This window comes from Ixodes scapularis, unplaced genomic scaffold (genome assembly GCF_016920785.2).
Source record: "Ixodes scapularis isolate PalLabHiFi unplaced genomic scaffold, ASM1692078v2 PGA_scaffold2__306_contigs__length_199485367, whole genome shotgun sequence".
Lineage (NCBI taxonomy): Eukaryota > Metazoa > Arthropoda > Arachnida > Ixodida > Ixodidae > Ixodes > Ixodes scapularis.
In genome coordinates, this window is record NW_024609857.1 from 108,919,687 (window position 1) to 108,942,494 (window position 22,808).

At 45.1% G+C, this 22,808-nt stretch overlaps 1 protein-coding gene across 3 annotated transcripts in view; it reads left to right on the forward strand.

Moving 5' to 3' along the window:
• LOC8052828 (MKRN2 opposite strand protein) overlaps positions 1-22,808 on the forward strand; it is a 51,386-nt gene that overhangs the window by 16,848 nt on the left and 11,730 nt on the right. For all 3 annotated transcript variants that reach the window (XM_029968302.2, XM_029968303.2, XM_029968306.2), the window contains one exon: positions 7,421-7,586. In XM_029968302.2, coding sequence (XP_029824162.1) covers positions 7,421-7,586 — 166 coding nt within the window. The remainder of the gene's footprint in view (positions 1-7,420; positions 7,587-22,808) is intronic.

Sequence of the window (22,808 nt, forward strand, 5' to 3'; positions counted from 1 at the left end):
CGAGGGTACAAAAGGGACTCCGCAGGGCAAGGGGGGTCAGTTTCGCCCCAGCGTTCGACTCTGCTCTTTCACCGACTTCGACGCCCGCGACGCTCTGCTGTTATCTTCTGTTTCCTTTTTATTTTTGGGTACAAGTTCGCCCCCCCATTAAACGTTTGTTTCCCCAGTTATTCTGTTTCCTCGTTTGTTCCTTCATGACAATATGCCCCCGCAACCTTTGTGAACCCTTTCTGTATGAATAGTTTGAACCCTGACCTCTCTTTCTGGGTGATCAGGCCAGCCTTTCGTCGTCCAACAGTGGCGAACACTCTTGTCGAAAAGGAACACTCTCCTTGATACTATCTCCTTTTTTGTGTCATAGAGCTCAAATGCCATCTTGTACGTACGTACCCATGTTGCCTTTGAAACATGGTTACATACACTTTTTTTTACTTTTTGCCATGTCCCTTTCATTCCGACATGACGGTGCATCAACACATGTCGAGCTATAGCAGTATTGGGGAGCGACTCAATGCCGGTCCAATCTTTCTCTGCCGAGCGTCACGTCAACATGAAGTAGCGATTGTCTAGTGACCCAGTGGTTCATAAAATTGGTTGTAAAAGATTGTTCCCAAAGCAGTTACTAGGAGCGCGGTGCCAGTGCTGTTCTGCTCCCAGTGCGAACATGTATTTACATGGATCTTGCTGACACTCTTTTAGTTCAAACGTATCTTCCTGGACGTTGGCTCCTTCTCGCATCCCCAAAGCCACAAAAAACACTGCAGCAATTTGTTTACATGTGCGCCGCTTTGCAGGGCCGTGTGGGCCGTCTCCTTTTAGCAACGATGGTAGTTGTCTTGACTTTGTAGCGACCGAGTTCATTGCAGTTGATGACGGTGACAATCCTGTCATCAGGAGAGGTGAGCATTTGGGCCCGTTTCAATAGACATTTTATAGCTTTGCATTACATCACACATACATAATCCCCAAACCACCCCCAACAAGCGTTGCTAGAAAGACCACCCAATGCTGAAACTAATAGTGGCCAACTCTGCTGTTACTTTTTTCACCAAAGCGCCTCGTTAGCTTCGGTACTACGTTTAGGCCTAAGTAATCTCTACGAGTGAGCATACTTCCCGTTGTGGCGCTGCTCTTACTTGCATGTTGTCGTCATGACACTCCATCGAAGCTTCACAGACATCCACGAGGTGGTTTTTGGTTATTGTTCTATTCAGTTTAAAATATGCTGTTTCTCGTGTTATACCATGAAATAATGGTATCCAGAATTAGTATTTTTTACCCCTTTAAACCACAAGCGTAGGTTTTTATAATATTTTTGGGTGGATGTTTTTGCAGTTCGTGATATCAGAGTCTTGAGTTTGGTAGGTTCATTAAACTTATGGGACACATTTTTATTGGTGTTAGGGGATATGCTGGTTCTTGCTGGCATTTTACAGAAATTATATTTGCAGGCTAAACAAAGTACAGAGTGTAAAATGTAGAGGGGAGCGAAGATTTCTCCCAACGGAGTGTTGCGCTATGATTCTCTTTGCAACTATTTTTAATACCTATTGTAAATAAAACCTACTCTGACTAGAGCCTTGTGTAACAAGACTTCTTTTTATGCCCTATCTATTCTTGTCACAAACGGTAATAAGTAGTGTGCTTGACTATCAAAGAGGAACCCTTAATCGCTATCATAAATGAACTCATTGAGATTAAATCTCTTATTCATTCTCAAAGGATGTACTAACAGATGTTGGCCTCTGCTCCAAAAGCGTCGGTGGCTGCTCCAAACCAATATTTTGCCTGCTACAGAATCCGCTACAAAAGGTCAAATGTCACTTCCATCACTGAGTTTCCTTTTTCTTTGTAAAGTAGCAGTGTAATTAGAATTATTCAATGTACAACTTTTTGCGTCACATATTTTTGTAGATGTTACTGTATCCCCTCCTACAATAACCTGCTAAAATTGGCAGTATTTGAAATAAAAAATAAAAAAAAATACCAGCGCTAAACGCTGGCAAGCGACATCGAAGTCGGAAGCATCTGACGGTCGAACGGTCAGTCACGGATGAGTTTGACCACGGGGTGTTCACTTACTGAATTGCTGGTCGTGTTCTTCTCGAACGTTCTCCCCGCTCGACAAGCTGAAGCTGCCGTGCCAGGAGCCCCAAACCCAAGAAATGTTTTCTATGCTTCTCATTGGATTCGTTGGGATACCGAAGCTAAGTGGCCATTAGGAGCGAAGTTTCGTGCTTTTATTTTTAGGTGTTTGAAGATGAAGCACCCGCATGGGTAGAGGAGGGGCCGTCGCATCAGGATATAGCGCTACCCTCGCTTGTGCACCTGCGTGGTCGCATGGGCAAACAGATGCAAGTGTTTGGAATCACGGTGCCTGCAACGTTAAAGTTGGAAGGGACTTTCTGTGCGGAAACTGTGCTGTCGTCGACCTGGGAGGGAAGAGGTTGGTGCCTCGAAAACATCTCCTATCAGTAAAGTACCATAAAGCAACATTGGCTCTAGTCCGTGGCTTTGTTGATTGTGGGAACCTATTGCCATGGTCGAGCGTTTTTGTGCCCATCTGGATTGACACAGCTACCTGCAGTGAAGCTCTACTAGAAGGCAGCATTCAACTACTCCTAGCAGGGGAATTGACATTGCAAAAGGCATACCACAGCTCCAAGAATGTTGTACCACGGTCCGTAAGAATGAACTTCTTATAGGAGCCACAGTGCTTAATGAGGGGGTTACGTTTAGGGACTTCTGGACTCGGCTGCAATCACTGCAATTTCAGAAGACACCTCATCATTGCATCACAGGAGTATGGCAACTTTGCACTTCATCATCGACCGCAAGCTCTGTGCACTCAAGAGTGATAGCTGATGTACCTTGCCAAATTTGATGACTGTTTCACCAAGTTGTTAAGGGTGCACCTATGGACGATAGTGAAGCACCACATTTTTGCTAACGACGGCATGCTCCCTGTCAACTAGTCGCCATCTATAAAGGAGGGGTGATCATTCAGGGGCAAGTCATGGGAATGCTGAACACTGACATTATTCAACCTTCAAGCACTCTGTGGGCTTCACAGTCATGCTAGGAATAGCAAATGACGGAACTCTTTGAGGTTCTGTGTAAATTATGACGGCCAAATGCTGTAACTAAGAAGGACGGCCGTCTGCTTTCTTTGCGTCAATGCAACGACACACTGGACCGGCTGCACCACACATAGTATTTTTCGTTTATAGACATGAAGAATGGCCAACAGCTAATCAAATTCAACAAACAGGACCTCAAGAAGACTGATTTCATTACACCCGATGTAGTTTGACTTTCTGCAGTGCCAGCGAGCTTTCAGCTTGTCATCGAGGCCATGCTAGCAGGCTCGAAGTGGCAGAGCTGTCTTGGCAATATTGACTTTATCGTTGTATTCTCGGGCGACTTCGACGAGCACTTTGGGCTGGCCCCAGGCCATTAAGGCCACCGAGCTTGCCCTCAAACTTACGAAATTTCAGTTCACTCTTGGCATACTAGAGTTCCTAGGCCATGTTGTGAGTAATAAAGGTGTACACCCTGACCTGGCAAAGATTTCCGTTGTATCCAAATTTCCTCAACCATTGGACAAGAAGTTTGTCCGAAGACTTCTTGGACTGTGTGTGCCTACAGTATGCATTTCGTTCGGGATTTTTCACTACTTTCTGCACCCCTCACACTCCTCACAAAGGATGCTGCGAGGTTTGAATGGGCAGAAGAACAACACCAGGCATTCAGCGAGCTGAAGCAAACATTGCAGACACCTGCTATCTTCCCTTTTAGCCTCCTGTTTGCAAAGAGACAAATCCTCATGGACGCAAGCAATATGGAACTTGGTGCAGTAGTGGTCCAGCGGCAGGAGGGCAGAAAGAAAGTACTTGCCTAGACAAGTCGGACCCTTTCAAGGCAGTAAACAATTCCTCACTGACAGAGGCAGAATGTCTTGCCATCATCTGGGCAATAATCGAGTTCTGTCTGCACTTGTACGGGAGCTTGTTTCGTTCAGTCATGAATTGTCACTCATTCTGTTAACTCGTAGTCTTCAATAGCTCATCAGGGTGGCTCTCTCAGTAGAGCCTAAGACTGCAGAAATTTGAAGTGACAGCGATCTACAAGTTCGGCTGCATGAGCACTGACGCCGACTGTCTCTCTAGGGCAGGGGTCTCAAACACGCAGCCCGCAACTCGCTGGAAAGCGGCCCGCAGGCAAGTAGCTACGAGTACCGGTTCCCGTGTCTCGAGCGCTAGAAATGGCCTGCGCCATAGTGATCTCATTTCGTCGCTTACTTTTCGCTCGAAAAGTAGCTCTTCTCTTTGAAGGTATTCCCATAGTTTATTCTTATTTGTATTCATTTACACTTTGTTTCGCTTTATTTTTTCCTTCTCAGCTTTTTGTAATGTACAGCGATTCCGCTACTAGGCTGACAGCGCAAGCTATTCGTTGAATGATGCATGTCGGCTACGCGAACTCTCAATCAGCAGGAGCCACTGCCAGAGATAAAGCTACGAGCTCGGGATTCTCGTCTTCAAAAATATGTCACTATTAAAAGGCAAGTATTTGTTTGAGTGATGTACTAAGACTCCTCAGGATAGCAACAACTTTCATATTGACTTATTGTTTTTTTAGCAACATGTTGAGCTTGGTTAATTCCTGGGTGAATTGAGCAGTGGGAACGTCGGTGTTCTTGTTCTATTAAAGTGCTATACTTGTTCTATTAAAACGTTGTACTTCTATTAAAAATGCCAGCACGTTGGCGTGGCGATGTCATTTTAATTCTTATCACATCAGGTCATGGCCCAAAATAGTCTTATAAACAAATCAAAGCTAAAGATGTCACTTGTAAGACTCTGAGTTTACAAAAAGTATAGACCACGAAGTCTCTTCCTCTCCCCTTCAGCCCCCCCGCCCTTTTTTACGTTGGCCCTCAACCTTTCGAATGTTGGATATCTGGCCCCCACACTGAAATGAGTTTGAGACCACTGCTCTAAAGCAACCACCAAGCTTGTTCCTGTGTGCACTGACGGTGACGACGACAATAGTCATTTTTACTTAAAGGGACACTGACACCCCAAAGTTTGTATTTTTTTTATTGTCCAAAACAATGCAAATTGCAGTCATAGACCCGCAAAAAAAATCGCATCGCGAAAAAAAAATTTTTTGCGCGCGCCTTTTTATTTTTGGCGTTTTATTCTCCCGCCTCTCGCCTCCTCGCTTCTTTTGATTTGTGACGTCAAGAATCATGAAATTTAGAAGCTTTGTGACATCTCTATAACATTTAATAACGGCAATCCTAAAACTTGTTTTTTAACGCAATAGTGAACGCACTACGGCCCTTCTTTTTGAAATACCAAAAATCTGAAGTTCGTTGTGGTGCCGCCTCCTGGATTTGTATCCTCCCACGGAAAACAGGCGACGCCGCTCAAAACCGGCCCGCCGGCGTAGCCAACACTCGTTCCTTTCCTCCTCGCTTTGGGTCGCCATGGCAACAGCATGGAGTCGTGAAAGAAAGTGGACTTTCAGGACTCCGCAATATTTGACGTCAACGCACCGGTGCGGATAGCGCGGGAACTTCGAATTTGGCATTTAGAAATTGTTTTTTTTACTTCACAAGTACTGAATTCCCAAATTTTGAATTTTGAGGGTAATGTCCCAGCATTGTTTTCAATTGTTTCGGATAATAAAAAAAAAATATGATTTTGATGTGTCAGTGCCCCTTTAAGTCAATGTCAGTGACACATGGCAATGCTTCAACAGGTCAATTCCTTCGTACCACTTGAAACGTTTGTTCTACTGTCAAATATTTAAGGGGGTCTCTAGAAACATGCTAGCTAAGTTGCAGAAGCTGCTGCTTGAGATGAAGCATGCATCTTTCCTTCTATAGTCTATAGCAGGGGTGGCCAAGCTGCGGCTCTTTGCGTGTTAAAGTGCGGCTCGCAGCTCTTTCCCCTATCCCCCCCCCCCTCCCACTTTCCCGCCTCCCTCCTGGTCACACGAGCACTTCCCCAAAAAGAGAAATGGAACGCGTTTTAAATCGAAAGACAGGAATTGCGGTTTGGTAGTTTTGTGCTACTGCTACCTTACATATAGTTGGACTGCTTTTGACTAGGATAGATTAACAGTAGTTCAAGTTTCGTTTATTGCTCCCCCCCTGCGGCTCTTAGAAGTTTCGCGATTTTGTTTGCGGCTCTTAGGCTGGGTCAGCCTGGCCACCCCTGGTCTATAGTTAGCATGAACTCTATTGATATGGACAACAGTCGGGAGATTGGAAGACCATGGACAAAATTTTCTAGGTCTTATCTGTTGCCATACAATTCTGCTTTGTTAATGCAGAAACCTGCAGTCCAAACTGAACAGTTTGGGAAGGAACTGGGTAAATACATGCATTTTGGTCTCCTTATTACGTACACAATATTCCTAAAAACAATCCACGAATGAAAAGAAAAAAAAAAAAGAGATCAGTGAAGCCGTTGAGTCAGAGGATACACCCAGCACTTCCTTGTTTTCTCTTGTTAGCCGCCCTTCCCGAGAAAGAGATATGACCTGGGCATCGAGCAATGGTTAAATGTTTTGGGACTTTCCGGAAGATTGTGTCACTTGCCCTTCTCTCGCACGTATGTCGCAGCCACGGACGACAAACCTGAAGAACATTCATAGGTCATGTGTATCCCTAATGCATATAAGTGCAAACGGGACACTTCCTTCACCACTTAGGAGGAGGTAAGGCTATGCCAGGCCACACTTGTTTAATATTTGTGATCTTGACCTCAATTCATTACTGTTGACGACTTTTGAGGGGAACGGAGGTGTTCATATTAGCGAGCCATGATTATATTATGCAGTTTTGAAGTAAAAGGGAAACAAGCTGGGCAAAACAAAACAAAACTTTAAGCCTCCAATGTCTGACAAATGAAAAATGTTTGGTTGTGGTGCATCATAGGTTGCCAGAGGGTCATACCAATGCGGTATGCTATTTCGGCAGTAATGTGCAAGCTCACATTTAAAGAGCCAGATGGCCCATGTAATCAGTGTGGATCGCCGGTGAGCTGCCTTGTTATAGTTTAAGCTTATTGCCTTGGTTAATTGTAAGAAATGTAAAGCTTTAGAGTATATCTTCTAGAAGGATCAAGTCGTTGAACCATTCTGTGGTTAATGATGATGAATGTAGTGCATAGTGTCTACAGAAGTGTAAAATGTAGTAGTTACATAATGTAACTACGAGCAGTAGCGTAGTCCCCTACAAAAATTGTGGGGTGCCTTCCTGAAATTGTGGTGCTTGGCTTGTTCTATAATCTTATTGCGTCTCTACACCAGCATGTTTCCTTGATAGATGGAGGCATTGAAGCAACTCAACTTGTAAATGGCTAGGAGAGCTCATTGTGGAATGTTCCCCCTTCTGTTTGCCCAGGTCAGGTCTATGAGTTCGACAAGAGCGGTCTGAAGGTGGGGAAGCTTCCTGCTTGGACCCAGTGTGTGGCCGTGCCGGTGATCGCTCAGCAGAACAACGCCTGGTACGAGTTCTGGGACTACACATTGAGTATCACTGAAGGCCAGGAGCAGTGGAACAGTTCAGAGTAAGTGAACATGTTTTACAATGGGAAAAGTATTTGAAGAAATGTGACACAGAGTGCATCACTTCCTTGCTTGGGAGTTATAGCAGTTAAAGTCCATGGATAAACTTTTCAAAAATCCGAAGAGGTGTATTATTAAAAAAAAAGAAATAGAATCTGAATTTGCACTGTTAGGTTCTAAAGTATAAATGAGAGTTGACAATGAAACACACAAGTCAATGAAGAAAAAAAAGATGTGAGGAATTAACTTGCAAAGATCTGTTAGACGAGAGTAATGAACAATGGTATATAAAAGCTTTAGTGGTTTAGTCCTGGAACGACTCAATAGAAGCTCATTTTTTCATTGTTGATACAATTTGGTGATAAAACTCATCCTTCTATACTCGTTATTCACAAAGCGCAAATCCTTCTTTTGCATTCCCTCAAGTTTTTCAATATTCACCTTTGTTGCGGGGTCCCATAATAAACCCCATTCCTAAACTGCTGCACAAAAATTCTTTCCCAGCGGGAGAAAGAGGGAGGAGGGGTGAAGGTCTATCAATTGCGGGGAAACTGATGTTTCCTCCGATGGGTGCTGTTGAAGTTTAAACGGAAGACAACAAGGTGCCGATAAACAGCTCACGCCCAGGGTCTCGGGCACAGAAGTAGAGCTCAATTAAACTGTCTTTAAAAGTATGATTTTGTTGGACTTCTAGACTTTTGCCTTTGCACATGAGTGCCCAAAACCCAAAAGTAAGCCCTTCCCCACATTCTGAGCCATCCACTGTTTACCTGATCGACTGTCTGAGTTGGAGGTGAACTTAAAGGGATTGTTCGGTCAATTTTTGTCTTCGAGAAAACAATTAAATCTTGTTTTAACTGTGTTTAGGAACACCCTCCGTGCAATATCCGAATTTTTTATCCTCCTCCATGCGAGATATTGAATTTTAAACTCTTCCCGAAATGCGTCCTCAAAAAAAACTGCATTTTTGTTAACAACATCGGCTACCGCGGAAGCTCTGACGGAACATCATGTAAAGAGCCGTGTTAGGGTGCCTCCCAACTGCTGTACTGTAATGTTTTGTTTTTTTATTCGTTCAATCTTGTTGCTTTGTCAGACTAGATCTTCATGGATTTAAAGGGGCCCTGCAATCAAATTTAAGCGTCTATCTTTTTTGCGGTTTCCACGTCTCTTGGGGTTCGGGCAGGCCAGCGGGCATGGAGAGAGTAACTAAACATCAGTGCGTCATATTTTAACCGGACGACGCGAAAACCTCCTTCACCTACGGGGGCGACCCGCAAGGCCGAAAGCGCTCGAAATTTGATGTCTTTGGTCCTGGGCTTACTACTGGTCAGAGCCGCTAAAAGCTTCTCTTTTGTCGAAATACAAAACATAAGTGGCGCGAACCGTTTCAATTATTTATAAAAGTAGTTTTTGTTCACTATTTTAAATCAGAAAAGAAACAAATGCAGTTTATAAAGTATGGAAACAAGAAATAACCCTTCGACATACCCGCCACCAAGCGGTGGAAAAGGCGGTGCATACTAGAAAGGGGTAGTTGGATCATGCGCCAACGAGCGGCGGGCATAGAAAGGTCTCGGATGTACGCGGCGGCGCTGCAGTCGAGGATCCGACCGGTTCCAAGCGTTCCAAAGGCTTTCGGCGAGCAGCTCTGTCTTGCAGTTTGGCCCTTTGGCGGTATGGCAGTGCAAAGTGGCTCCCGTTCTGAACTTATCTTTACCTCGTGTTTGCTGTCTTTTGTGGCCAATGATGTGTCATGCCGAATTAGTGTTTAATCGCGCAGCAAATGCAATGCGAGCCGCCCTGGCTGCCCACTTCATACAGCCTATCCAGAGCATTCTTTAGTGGCGCCCTCTCGAGTCGTCGACACAAAGTGCGGCAGCCGTGATTGTTCGCTGAGCTCACTACTCCTCCTCTAGTTCACGGCCACTCAAGCAACCAAGGACGTCATGAAGGCGGTTATTTTTTGCTTGTTTTTGTCATTTTAATTTGCCTATAACTTTTAAAATAAATAAAAATTCGAGAAAAGAAAAAGTTTCATTAAGTTACTACGTTCAGTGCACTCAGGTTCGATGCAAATTAAAAACCAGTAAAAAGTCCTTGCAGGGCCCCTTTAAGGGGAGGCACTCCCTTGGAGGGTCTACTTTTTAAGTATTTGTGCCAGGTCAATGAAATTTTTAGGGTATGTTAAACGTCAAAACTTAGGAGGCTACACCAACTTTCAACCCAAAAGGTTTATTTTTTTGACAAGTGACAGCCTTATTCGTTGAAAAAAATGTACATGTAGCAGTGCCAAAGGAAAAAAATTTCAAAATATGAATAAAAAGGCACAATTTCTTTGTTGGGATATAACGCTGAATGACTAAACTAATCGGTAGTAGGCTTGAAATAATTTTTAAGGCCATATTTCACGTAAAAATTAACTTTCAATAAAGGTATGAATTTTTAATTTTATCTTGTTTCACAAACGTCAACATTTTTGTGTGAAGAAATAACAATTTGCAAAAAGTAAGCACATAGCCGAGTTCTCCAGTAAATTTCATGCCAAAAAAGCCATACATTAGACTTGGGGGCGCTTAACTCATCGAACAATAGTTTTAGAGCTGTGAAAAAATGGTGAAAACATGAAGCTGAGAAAAACGGGTTTGAAAGTTCGAACAGTGTTTTAGTTTAGGTGGGGCTTGCCATTTCATCTAAAATGCTCCAGGGGCACATGTCACTCCTTCCTCTGCACGGTCCCTCTGTGCCTTGGCCACAGCTTCCATCTTCCTTTTTTTGTGGGACATCTTGGAGGACTCAAGCGCTTTCACTTGGGCCTTCGCAACCTTCATCTTGGTGGCCCTCTCCCCGTATGACGCTTGGTAGCTCCCTGGCTGTATGCCCATTTCCAACAGAGCTTCCTGATTCGCTAGGACGAGCCACGTCACGTGGCTCGTCCTAGCGAATCAGAGCTCTTGTTTCGCCACCTTGACCAATAAGAGCATGCACAGCTATGTTTTCTACGGGGTTTTGCGGTCTGCGAGCACGATATCGCGAACAGTGCTGCGAACAGAACGAAAGAGGGCGAGACGCTCATTCCAACGAGGGGGGCCTGTCCATGCTAGTCCTAAGAAACGCAAAGGGAGCGCTCTTTGAAAATGGCACATTTTCGTAATCGGCCGCGTCGGTGGCGCGCACGTGCGGCCGCCAGCACTTCGAAAATAATTTATTTCGGAGTAAATACTTTACTTACAGGAATAAAATTTTTGGACAGCATTCTTTATGAGTTGTAAAAGCTGGTCAGCCTATTTTCCAAAAATGTGACTTTTTTGAAAAAATCGCGATTCCTAGGCCGTGCCTTCCCTTAAGGGACTTTTGTTGTGCAGTTGGTTGAAACAACCCTCGAACTGCAGACAAATGATGTCCTGTCGCCGTGTGAAATAGAATAGAGCTGTCCACGTGTGAATGTGGCCGCGACCTGTCAGGTTCCATATTGGTTTCGGTTTCGCGGCATAAATATATTTTGCAAATACAGGGGTGGAACGGCTGCGCAATTTGCGCCATTTTGCGCCAGACGCATTTGTCTGCGCCATCCTGCACCATGTTGCGGAAACTGCGCCACAGCCAATAAATACCTTGCGCCATTATGCACCAAATCGCAAAACGTGCGCCAATTTTTTTTAATTTTGTCTTGGTTTTGGTTTTTATCGACTCGATTGACAACAATGTGCGCGCTTAGCTTGGTCGGCCCTGCAATCTTTTGTTCTTCTTATTCTCCCTGTGTATCCCGAGTCAGAAGCCCGCAAAAAAACTCGGGGGTCGGATTCCAAGCGCTACACCACCTGCGACTGGATTGTTATTCTTCAACCATAAGCGGTTAAGCAAGTCGGCCGAGGTGAGGTCGAGTCGTTAAGAGTCGCATTGCCTGAAGCTCTGCGGCCCGGGATCCGGACGTCAGCCAGTTGAAAACAAATAAGCAAAAGATTCCTTTTAGTACTCCATCATTAGAAGTTGGAACCGCATTCCCGCAAGATAAATCGTGATTTGATAGAAGTGAAACGTGGTCCGTTTGGAAACCTTGCCGGCCAGCAGCTTTCACGCGATCGGTAGATCTGTTCGACATACTTTAATCTTGCTCCTGCTTATCGCTTCAAATACAATAACTTCGTTAATCATAGTCTGCTGCTTCGATATTGAGTTGCACAATAGGGTAAACTCGAAATTTGGTGCCCTGTTCCTCCGCGCAACTGCACGTTCGTTGCTTACGCATGTCACGTGGTTCGCACACACAATTACTATGTCGAGCATGTGTGGGTTGTGTGATAAGCAGAGCTGGTTTGCATTTTGAGCAGTCGAAAGCCACTCAGAAAATAATCAGACTTGTACCCGTTACTAAAAAAAAGTAACCAATTGCAGTTACAATTACTTCGCTGTAAAAAGTACCCGATTACAATTACTATTACAGCCTCAAAAAAGTAATAGAAAAATTACTCTAAAGTAATCGATTACTTCCCGCGTTACTTTTCACTCAAATTTTTTATTATGCTAGCATAATCCGTGGAATCTCGCGCTCAGTTGTAAAAAAAAAGAAGAAAGCCTTGACCGTCTTTGCTTAAATAGTGAGTGATGGCGCACACCTAATCCCTCACAAGATGCTGGACAAGGTAATTTTTCATACCCCAAACGTAATCTCCGTTGTACCAAAAAAAAAAAAAAAAAAAGTACCCAGGAAAAAGAAGCATAGTGAGGTGGCCTACTAATCCTCAAGGCCCCGTGCTTAATAATTTCGAAAAAAAGACCGTTGCCTGGAGCTGAATAACTCCAGCACCCTCCCCCCCCTCCCCCCCCCCCCCCCCCCCCCCAAAAAAAAAAAAGAGAAAAGAAATGAGGTTGTAATAGGTAATTTTGTAATCGATTACAGCAAAAAAGCAATTTAATTACAAAGATTGTTACTCCTTGAAGGAAGTAATTTATGCATCACAAAATTACAGTAAAAATTTATCGGCTGCAAGTAATCCATTACTTGTAATGCGTTACATACAAGTCTGGAAAATATCAAGGACACTATCTTCAGAAACATATTTTACTTGCTTTTTGATTCTTATTAAGGCTCGCAAAGTTTCAAGTTTTTGCATATGTTGTACTGTTATCCTATCTACCTAGGTCTCTAACTACTCATGTTCATCTACGCTGCTAAGCACAGTTGAAATTGCTCTCGTGCTCGTCTAAAGGGGTGTCCAAACAGGACACTACAAAACCCGTGACTCCGGCAAATCGTGCCGCGCTTTGCCGCGATCCGCTTCCGGCCGTCGGAGGGAAATTTCCCTCCGTCAATTCTTCCCGGGGGGAAACTTCCCTCCGTCAAATCTCCCCCTCGCTTCCTCCACGGCGGCCTTGCTCTGCTCATCACGTGGGTCCGGAGAGCCACTCACACGCTCTGTTGGCTGTCAGTCAATTGCTCAAGGCCTCCGCTCACAATACGGAACCGCATCGCACGCCATCACGACGAAAGTGAATCTCGACAAAGAAAGCAGATCCGAGGCGGGCGAAACGCACCCTTCGACGCAGGAATGTCCCAAATCCACCCAAAGCCGGACCTCCTTTGCCTTCGAGCCGAGGCGACGGCGGTACGCGAGGGCGTTGGCGAGGTGAGCCAGACGCAGGTGGCGTGTGACGTCAATCTGAAGAGGAGAGCAGTCGTGATCGTAAAAATTTTCACGACTCCGACAGACCGTAAAAATAGAAGCGTCCGCTTAAATTTTCACGATTTGTCGGATTCGCGGGTTTTGTAGTGTCCTGTTTGGGCACCCCTTAAGACAGAAGCTGAAGTGCAATGAAAACTGATCTGAGCTGCTCCTAGCCTGCTCCAGAATGTAGTTCTAGCTGCTCCCAACCTGCTCCAAAACAGCTGTTTCAGCTGCTCCCGCGGCTGCTCCCAAGTACATTTCGTGTGTTCCACCTCTGAAATACAACTGTCCCTCTAGCATAAATTTTTCATGATCTTGCAAGACATTTAAATAGTCTAAACACCTAAATTCACGATAAATCTCACCTTTAATGCTATTAGTATGCAAAATGGTTTCGGTTGCGCCGCATAGACATTTTTTGTGTGTGTAACTGCTGCTCTACGCTCAAGTCCTTATGATCTCGCAAGCCAATGCTTTCAAATGTGTACGTTGACAATAGAGCTTCTTTTTTTAATTTTCTGTCTCCCAGAGTAATGACTCTAATCGATGTGATTAATCTTGTGGACTCCAGCTTTGTCCTCAACACTAATTTATATGGCGCACTAGTGCGCCTGCTATAGTCGGTGACAGGTCAAGAACGAAGTGGAAGCTCCTCCCACTCCTTTCCACTTCAGCGGAGTGAATGGTGGAGAGGAGGTCGGCTCCTCTCCACCGTTTGCAGTACTAAAGTGGAAAGAGGTGGGAGGAGCTTCCACTTCGTTCTTGACCTGTCACCGACCATAGTAAGTAAGCGGCGAAGGAAATATTTTTCGCGCATTTAGTGCGTTTATTTACCCGCCAATGCGCTCGCAGGATCATGGCCCCTGCCTGGCTATAATGGTTCTTTACAATTTATATTGTGCATTGATTGGTGTGCCCCTTCTTTATATTTCTTACTTTTTTGGAAGCGTACTGATGTTCATATAACAACCATCCTGTGTATATAGTTATCCCACATTTCAGACGTCTTGGGAACCATCCAGCAGGGAGCCCCACATTTGTCAAGTTTCAACTCTTTTTGTTTTTGAAACTACTCATCAGAGCTGGAACATTGCACATTTGAGCTAAAACATTTTATGATCACAATCCTGTCTAACTTTATAACTAAAATTGAAGTCCTCCAACCACATAAATATGTACAGACAAGGTTCATTTCAGAACTGACTCGTGGAATGATTAAGTAACCAACAAGTTTCAAAGAAAACTATTTTTCATGTTCCGAAGCACAGTAAGGGAAGTGCTCTCCAGAAACCTGGAGAGCACTTCTTATTCTAACGTTTTGAAGGTTTCAGTTCCTAAGAAAAGTAAAAATGTTAATCGATAAATATTCCCCAAAACCTGCAAGCCAAGAACTCACCCTCCTCAATCAAGAGTCGATCAGCGACATCGCTGTGTAAATGGTGCAGTGGGCTGGTGCGGCGGTGGACATCACGTAAGTGCCCAGTGAATAACGTGTACCATACTTTGCAAGAATGAGGTTCCCCTGAAGGTTACCGGTTCCCAAACTTTGTTTCAGAAACAAAGATTAATAAAAGGCGGGTACGCGCACGTCCGCATACCACATGTCCCACGACATAGTCACAGAATTTCCCCTGAACACTTGCCGCAGTGTTGAGACTGCCAGACATACAAGGGCTTGGAATTACGGATTATATTTGCTATGTCGACCCCCTAAATTACAAGTTGCAAAAAGCGAAAAAAAAGTTTTTTTGGCTAGGAAATGCAACCTTACTTTGGTTAAAAAATTGGCCAAGTACACGGAAGGACGAGAAAACACAGCACATTTATTTAATTGCTTCGTACGCAATAAAAAAGGAAGTGCGCGAGCGTTACTACTCGTATTCTTCAGAACCTTCGTTCAACGACGAGTTCACTAACCAATTCAATGCCGTCCCTTTGAATTGCGCCCTTGAGAGCTCGCAGGCACGAGCGACCTCGGCGGCTTTCATATGGATGCACTCCGACGTCACAGGTAGCAATCTGGTGCGCAGATCCCGAATAAAATTTGCCACCTTTGTTTCCAATTTCGGGGTACACCGCAGTCCTCCCACTAAATTAAGTTTTCTTCGCCATGCTGCACACCACCAGTTTTTGCCTCTGGCCTCGCCAGTAGCGTATGCTTTTCTCCGATACACCAAACTCTCGGTGCGCTGCAACATTCCCGTGGATCTCTGCTTAGGCGATTGCCTTCTTCTTGAAAGCTACCATGAACTGTCTTCTACTTCCGCTCATTATCACTCTGGGAGTGGCAACGGTAGACGTAACAAAGCAAGGAACACAAGTGAAAGTGAATCATGACCATCGTGACAAGCAGACGAGTGCTGGGCGATTGCAAAGAAAAACAAAGATGGCGGCTTCAGCCATCCAGTGTTGGGAGATTATTTTTGTTTATCCGCTAATAACCGCTATATAAGACGAGGGTTGAGGTTTTCAGGTTCATTTTCAAAAGTAAATTCGACCTACAGTCCGGTTTAATACTGGAATGTAGGTACAATTTTTAAAAGTACCATATTTTCCAATGTATAAAACACACTTTTTTTTTCCAAAATTTTCGGCGGTGCATCTTACGCACAGTACATCTTATATACCAATTTTTACTTAGAAGCTTCGCGAAAAGGGGGGTGCGGCATATACAACGATGCGTCGTATACGACAATGCATCTTATACACCGGAAAATACGGTAGCTAGATTTTGAGCTAGAATTCCCTATGTAACTAAATGTGGAGCTAGATTTAAAAAAAGAAGAGCCAATTAATTTGGGGGCGGCCACAAATTTGCTGTTTCCAAAATTCTGCCGACCTAGGCAGCTGCCTGCTGTGCCTATTGGCAAGTCCGCCCCTGGCCTGACTTTCGACCGGCCAGCCAACCGACTTCCGACCATCAATTGGCAGACCACCCATCAACCAACTGCCTTATGCACTGATTTTGAGTTTTCTGAACCCTGTGGAACTAACCATGTCAACCGACCAAACCTGTGAAACTTTTCGCAAGAAACCCGCTACATTGTTCAGGCAGGAATAACTGAAAAGGTGGACGGAATTTAGAAATTGCTTAGAATGGGGGTCCTCAAACTGGGTTTCGCGAGGTGGTCTCGTGGGTTCTGCGAGCTCCCAAATTGCAGTGTCCCCACCCCCTAGTTTAACCTTCCATGGACTGAGCCATGGATTAAGTTGGTGTTGCGAGCAAAGCAACCATAACCTTTCGCAATAATAAGGATATATATTTTACATTGTGTTAACTCCTCTGCATTCTTATTCTGTCTGTAGTCCTCCATTTTGTCTTATTTTGTCACTGCAATAAACTCTTGTTCACTATCTAAACACCTTTATCGCCCAGTATTATTAGTTGGGAAAGAGAGGGGGGAGGGTTCCTTGAGACTTTTTGAGGTTTGCTGGGGTTCCCTGGGACGAAAAGGTTTAAGAACCCCTGGCTTAGAGCACCGACTTCCGTCCTGGCAGCCCGTCTTTGTTACCTCGTCATACGCAAGACTGACTTTCCAAATCTAAACAAAAAGGTACTGGATTTAACCATTCGGCAATGACTTAGAAGAGGAATTTGATTACACTTTTGAATAGCAGCTCTGTTTTATGATCACATGCACTTGTTTATTGCTAAGGGGTCATCTATTTGAGCATGTATTTGTGCCCTCCACAAGATGCAAATTTCCGTCGGCCAAACCACCAACAGCTGCTAGTTCGTCTCCCTGACCTACATCACCCCATCATTAAGTGTCCCGACGATAACCAATGCAGCACAGTAGAACCTCTTTCAGACCTTCCCAGATGGTATAATTTTCGAGGTCATACGTTCCATGATTAAGTAGACAAAAAAGTCTCATAGAGTTACGTTGTTGTTTTTTTTATGCATTTCTGGATGATACGATTTCCCGGGAAGTGTGTGCAACATGTCACCAAACATTGATCGGACGGTACGTTTTTTTTGTCAGTCGGTCTACGAAACCCCATCGCACGATTGCCTAATTAACACGTCCATGTATTTCACCAAACCTTGTCTGTTCCGAGAATATCCAGCGTTCGCAGCAAATCATGTTTAGTATGTACAGTGTGAAGATACAGTCTACGTTACAAATATTGCGCGATAAACTTTGTCACCAACGGTTTGTGGGTTTGGCTCACTCAGTTCCTAGGCCTAGGCCAAACCGGGGAACAACCGCGAGCATTGGAGCACATGGACATTCTCAAGGTGTTACGGCGATTTTTCCACTGCTATTCCTAGTCGTCACGTTTACATGCAGCGCTTCCACTTGTTGCAGTGGTTGAGGTATTCGCACCGCATTGCCAATGTCCACCCATATTCGGTTATGTACAAACCGTACTGTCTACTTCGTCACTCGCGCCATGTTTGTTTCCTTTTTTTGCTTTGGCTCAAACTCGGAATACAGGATCAGCCGAAAATCGGGCTACGCCGAAAGCTCGCTCCGCCGCCTTGGAAGGTTACGTGACTGACGCCAATGTATTGACCGCATTATCGAGTGGCCATGGCAACGCATAAACTGTGCGCATCCCTCTAACCTTTTCGAAAGTGCATATTTTTGTTTTTTTGTTTTTTCTTTTCTGGTTTTGAACGAGTTTTTAAGAGTTATTCTTGGTAACTCCAGCAAATACCTCAGAGTGGCTTCCAAATGGAACACACAGACAATTTGTTGGCTTATTTGTGTTTTAGGCATTAATGGGAGTCACTCTTGGCTTCTAGGTGCTTGACTTTAGTGATGCCATCCACTCTATGGTGGAGGAACACAAACAGAACGAACAAACCCAGCATTTCTTTGCGAGATCTATGCCAACCGCGCCAACCAAAACTGCTGCGTAAGCGCATGACTGGCATGAGTTTGTGTTCATTTCTATACTAGAGTTGAAGTGATGGCGTCGCGGGAGCGCAAGCCTTCGTCTATAAAGAAAACAAAAAAAAAAATGACTAGCAGCTGTTGACCAGGACCCAAAACGCAAACAGACTGACATTGCGGATGTTGGACTGCCTTCGTCGACTGTGACTAGAGTCGTCTCAAAGCAAAAAGAGATTGAAGCAAACACTTTGTATTTCGGTGTAGGAACGAAGCAGGCCCGCAGAGCAAAGCATAGCGAATTGGAAACTGCTTTGTTGAGGTGGTTTAAACAGGCCCAAGCATCTGGAGTAAACTTCGATGGGAGCATTCAGTCAGAGAAGGCCAGGGGAATCGCAGTGATATTGGACATCGATGATTTCGCGCATCGAACGGCAGGATTAACCGATTCCGAACTCGCCATGGCATTGCCTACCGCCAAGTCAATGGTGAAGGGGCAAGCTTGAATCCTGCCGACATTAAAAACTTGGTGTCAGTGCTTTCCGGCCTTGTTTACGCGTATGCCTCGTGCGACAAGTTTAGCGCAGACGAGCTTGGTCTGTTTTTCCGGGTCCAGTCAACGGAATCTTCCTGCCACGGTAAAAAATAAGCAACAATTGGATTGCAGTCTTGCTTTGCTGCAACGAAGATGGATCAGGGATGATCAAGCCATAGATAATCGGAAAATAAAACAAGCCGGTGTGCTTACGCTACATCACTTGACTTCCTCGCATCTACAAGCTGAACACAGAGGCTTGGATGATGTGCAGCCTGTTTGAGGTCTTGTTTCGTTACCTCGACGTGCAACTTGGCTGCAAGGACCATGAGGCGTTGCTGTTTCTTGAGAACTGCTCGACATATGTCAAGGACACTTAATTTCTGCGGAATCTTTGCGTCATCTTTCTGCTGGCAAACGTGACAAGCCACCTGCAGTCTCTAGATGCCGCCGTCATCAAGAATGTGAAGCATCCATACAGAAAGTGCTTCGTACAGCGCTTCCTCACTCGTGTGTCCCGAGGCCAAGATTCTGGCAAGCTTGTTGCTTGACGCCATGCACTACCTACCTCGACACGTCTCGGGAGAGTGTGCACACGAAACAATCAAGAACTTTTTCAGAAAGTGCAGATTTCAGCGCCCGGCGGAAAAAGCAGAGAACCCCGAGCCGTGCTTGAGTGACGACAGTGATGACGGTGGCATAAACGAGAAGCTGCAGTCTACTGACTTTGAGCTCGTGTTGACTGAATTGGTCACTGCGGATGATGACCTCCAAATGTGTGACACGCAGAGTCGTGGTGGAGCTAGAGCGCGGCACTAAGCAAGACGAAGAAGCCTCCGAGGATGAGGACAACGAGGAGCGGGAGAAGCCTGCACCAGCTACCATACTTTCTGTCATGCTGTCTCCGCATTAAAAGTGCTGCGTAGCTACCTCGGCTTCGAGGACAACTCGAATGCAGCGAATAGCTGCATAGCGAATAGCACATGGATGTGGCGCAAGCGGCCCATGCATGCATGCATGCATGGACCGCTTGCGCCACATAACACGCCTGCTCAATTTCGGTACTCAGTTCAGTTTCAGTATTGAAAGGCGACCGGTCTTTTCGTGCAGGTTTGGCGCAGATTATCTATATCGTGGCAAAATGTAGCAGGATGTATGCATGCATGCATGCAATGTGGCAGGATGTATGCATGCATGCATGCATGCATGCATGCATGATGTGATTGCTGCGCCGATTGCGCCAAACTGCGTCAAGGGGCTAACCTTGCTACATCCTGCTACATTTTGCCACGATATAGATAATCTGCGCCAAACCTGCACGAAAAGACCGGTCGCCTTTCAATACTGAAACTGAACTGAGTACCGAAATTGAGCATGCGTGTTATGTGGCGCAAGCGGTCGCCCGACACAAAGTACCCTGCGTCAATTGTCCATCCATTCTTGCATGGTTTTCCCGCCGTCTTGCGTTTCACGCTCTCGTCGTCTCGTGAATCGTCTCGCATATTGAAAAAAAAAAATATTTGGGACGATAGACGCGGGTGTGTGCGGACGCTCCGACGCTATCTTGCCGGGTACCAGCCATTCCGTCATGCTGTGAAACGAAGCCACATTTTTACGCTGCGGGAGTTACTTTGTGAGCTGAAGCACTCGCTCCTGAAAGCAACGGGTGTGGGAAAACTATATTTGGTCCAGTCACCGTGGTCCCGCGACGTCGGGTGTTGCCATCGTAGCTGCAGATATGGCGCTTTCTAAAATTAAACTAAGTATCGCCGTATGTTTGTCAACATTCCTGTTCTTGTTTAAATCATACAAATCCCTTTTTAATTCAAATACAGCTGTGTAGAAGTATTGATTACCTAGATTTCTCTCGGTGGACCCCGTTACGTGAAAAATCTGCCTCAGAAGAAGGTTGGTGAAGAGAAGTGAGCTAAAGCAAAGAAGGCAATGTCTGCACGCTTAACCCGCACAGCGCACTTGTTTGTCCCGGGTTCAGTCGTTGCTCAAAGCACTCCAAGAACTTCTTGACCCTGGCTCGCTCTGTCTTGTATCGATGCGCTCAGGTTCTTTTGTGTGTGTGTGTGTGTGTGTGTGCTTGCGTGCGTGCGTGCATGCGTGTTTAACTTCTACCTTGTTTGCTGGCCTGGCAAGCGCGCTGATGGACCGTTTTTTTTTTTTCCGTATGCTCGACAGTTATAATTTGCATACAATTTTGGGAATCAGTTGGCGATGGGGCGGAGTGGCATGGTTTCAGTTTCGATCGAACAGCTGTTGTCTCCGCTTGCACGACGAAGCACGCGCAACTGTAAGCCTGCCGAAGTTGCCCTTACGTGCATGCGAACATGACTGCACAAAAGAAGCACCAGCCGGGACGCTTGCAATCCATTGTTTTACATTTGCTTACTTTTGACGAAAATCTGACACGTTGGAAACAAGTAAAACGGTGGCAATCGGTTTTTCGGAATTCCTTGGCAATGCCTACAGCACTGTACGCTTCTGGGATCTCTCAGCAGTAAAAAAGCAGCAAGTTCCGTCACAACACGTCACGTCAAAACGCAACACAACACAAAGTGCCCTTTGTTTGTATAGCACTTCAAACAAATATTTTTTTATTATTCTAACAATATGTGCTCTAAAAGCCACTTTTGCTGCTCCGAAACACTGTCTTGGCTGCTCCAAAAAAACACTTTTGCTGCTCCAAAACTCTGTTTTGGTTGCTCCAAAGGCTCCAATACACTGTTCTGGCTGCTCCGAAAGGTGCTCCAAAATGGCTTTGGCCAATCACATCACCTGAGGCTGATACATACATACATATGTAGGGTGACCCAAGTCGCTAGGCTTGAACTAAAATGGGCCATAGAAATCGACGCCTTCCTGCAGCAATGTAAACTTTTCGTGAAAGCTGTATTTCACAGGTGGGATTTTTGTTGTAAAATTACAAAGCGTAGCTCTCTTTGTGTAAAAAAATAGGGCTAAGAGACTTGCCAGGGTCTACGACAGGTAGCGATGCAGACGACCAAGTCGAGTAGCGGGGTGTGTTTAGCGTTCGTATTGACAGATGGCATCGGGAGCAGCATCCGAATCTGCAGCCGACCAGCGAAAGAAAGCAGACAGCAGACAGACGAAATCCGTCGGCAGCAAAAGCGCCGTCGTTATGCAGACTCGTTTTTGTACTTTAAGTTTTGCTTTTATTGTCCGCATTTCTTTTCTAACCAAAGGTACATTTCAAAAAGATTATGTTTATTTTAATAAACCATGGTGGTCGTGAGCCGTCGCGATAAGGAGGTAGCGCCATTTATCAATACGAACGCCAAACACACCCTGCTACTCGGCTCGTCCGTAAGTGTCGCCGTCCGCCGTAGACCCTGGCAAGTTTCTTAGCCCTATTTTTTTTACAGAAAGAAAGCTTCGCTTTGTAATCTTACAAAAAAAAAAAACTACCTGTGAAATACAGCTTTGACGAAAAGTTTAGATTGCTACGTGCAGGTGTCGATTTTTACAGTATATTTTTGACCGAGTTTGGTGACTTGGGTCACCCTATATATATCTTTTATTATTGGTCGACCCTTAACACTAAGAAAAGTAGAAGGAAAGAAAAATTGTACCAATATGAATTTCACAGCGCGTCTCTCCTCACCGTATAATTTGTTCCGTTTTACGTCAGAGTACAGCCTAAAGCTCAAACACATACAACCACAAACACACATGCTAGAAGCGCAAGCCACGAGACATTCGTTGCCCTTGATTCATTGAGCCGATGAAAGAAAACGTACAAGGAGAGGACGAATGTCATGATGTTGCGCTTTGATGCTGCGAATCAACCAGCCTGAGCCGTTGATGCTGGGCATGAACCGCTCTGACCGGTTGATGGGCTGGTTAATTGATTGGCGACATTGACTAATTTCCAGACGATGTCGTCGATGTCAGGAACTACGGGACCCCGAGGAAATGTTGCAAAATAGCAGGATTGCCGGTTGCTACTACTGTGATAAAATAGAACCAGGGCCTTGTACTTCTGATAAGATCACTTGATTATCATGTTTGTCGGATGCCTTCGTTCCGTGGCTGCAGAGTACCGTGGCTCTTGCACCGCTCTTATCAACCTTCACCACCCCTCACCAGCGTTCGCACGTCGAGCTTCACCGCTTTGCATTGGAGTGCTAGCAGCAGCAGCTGACCTATGGA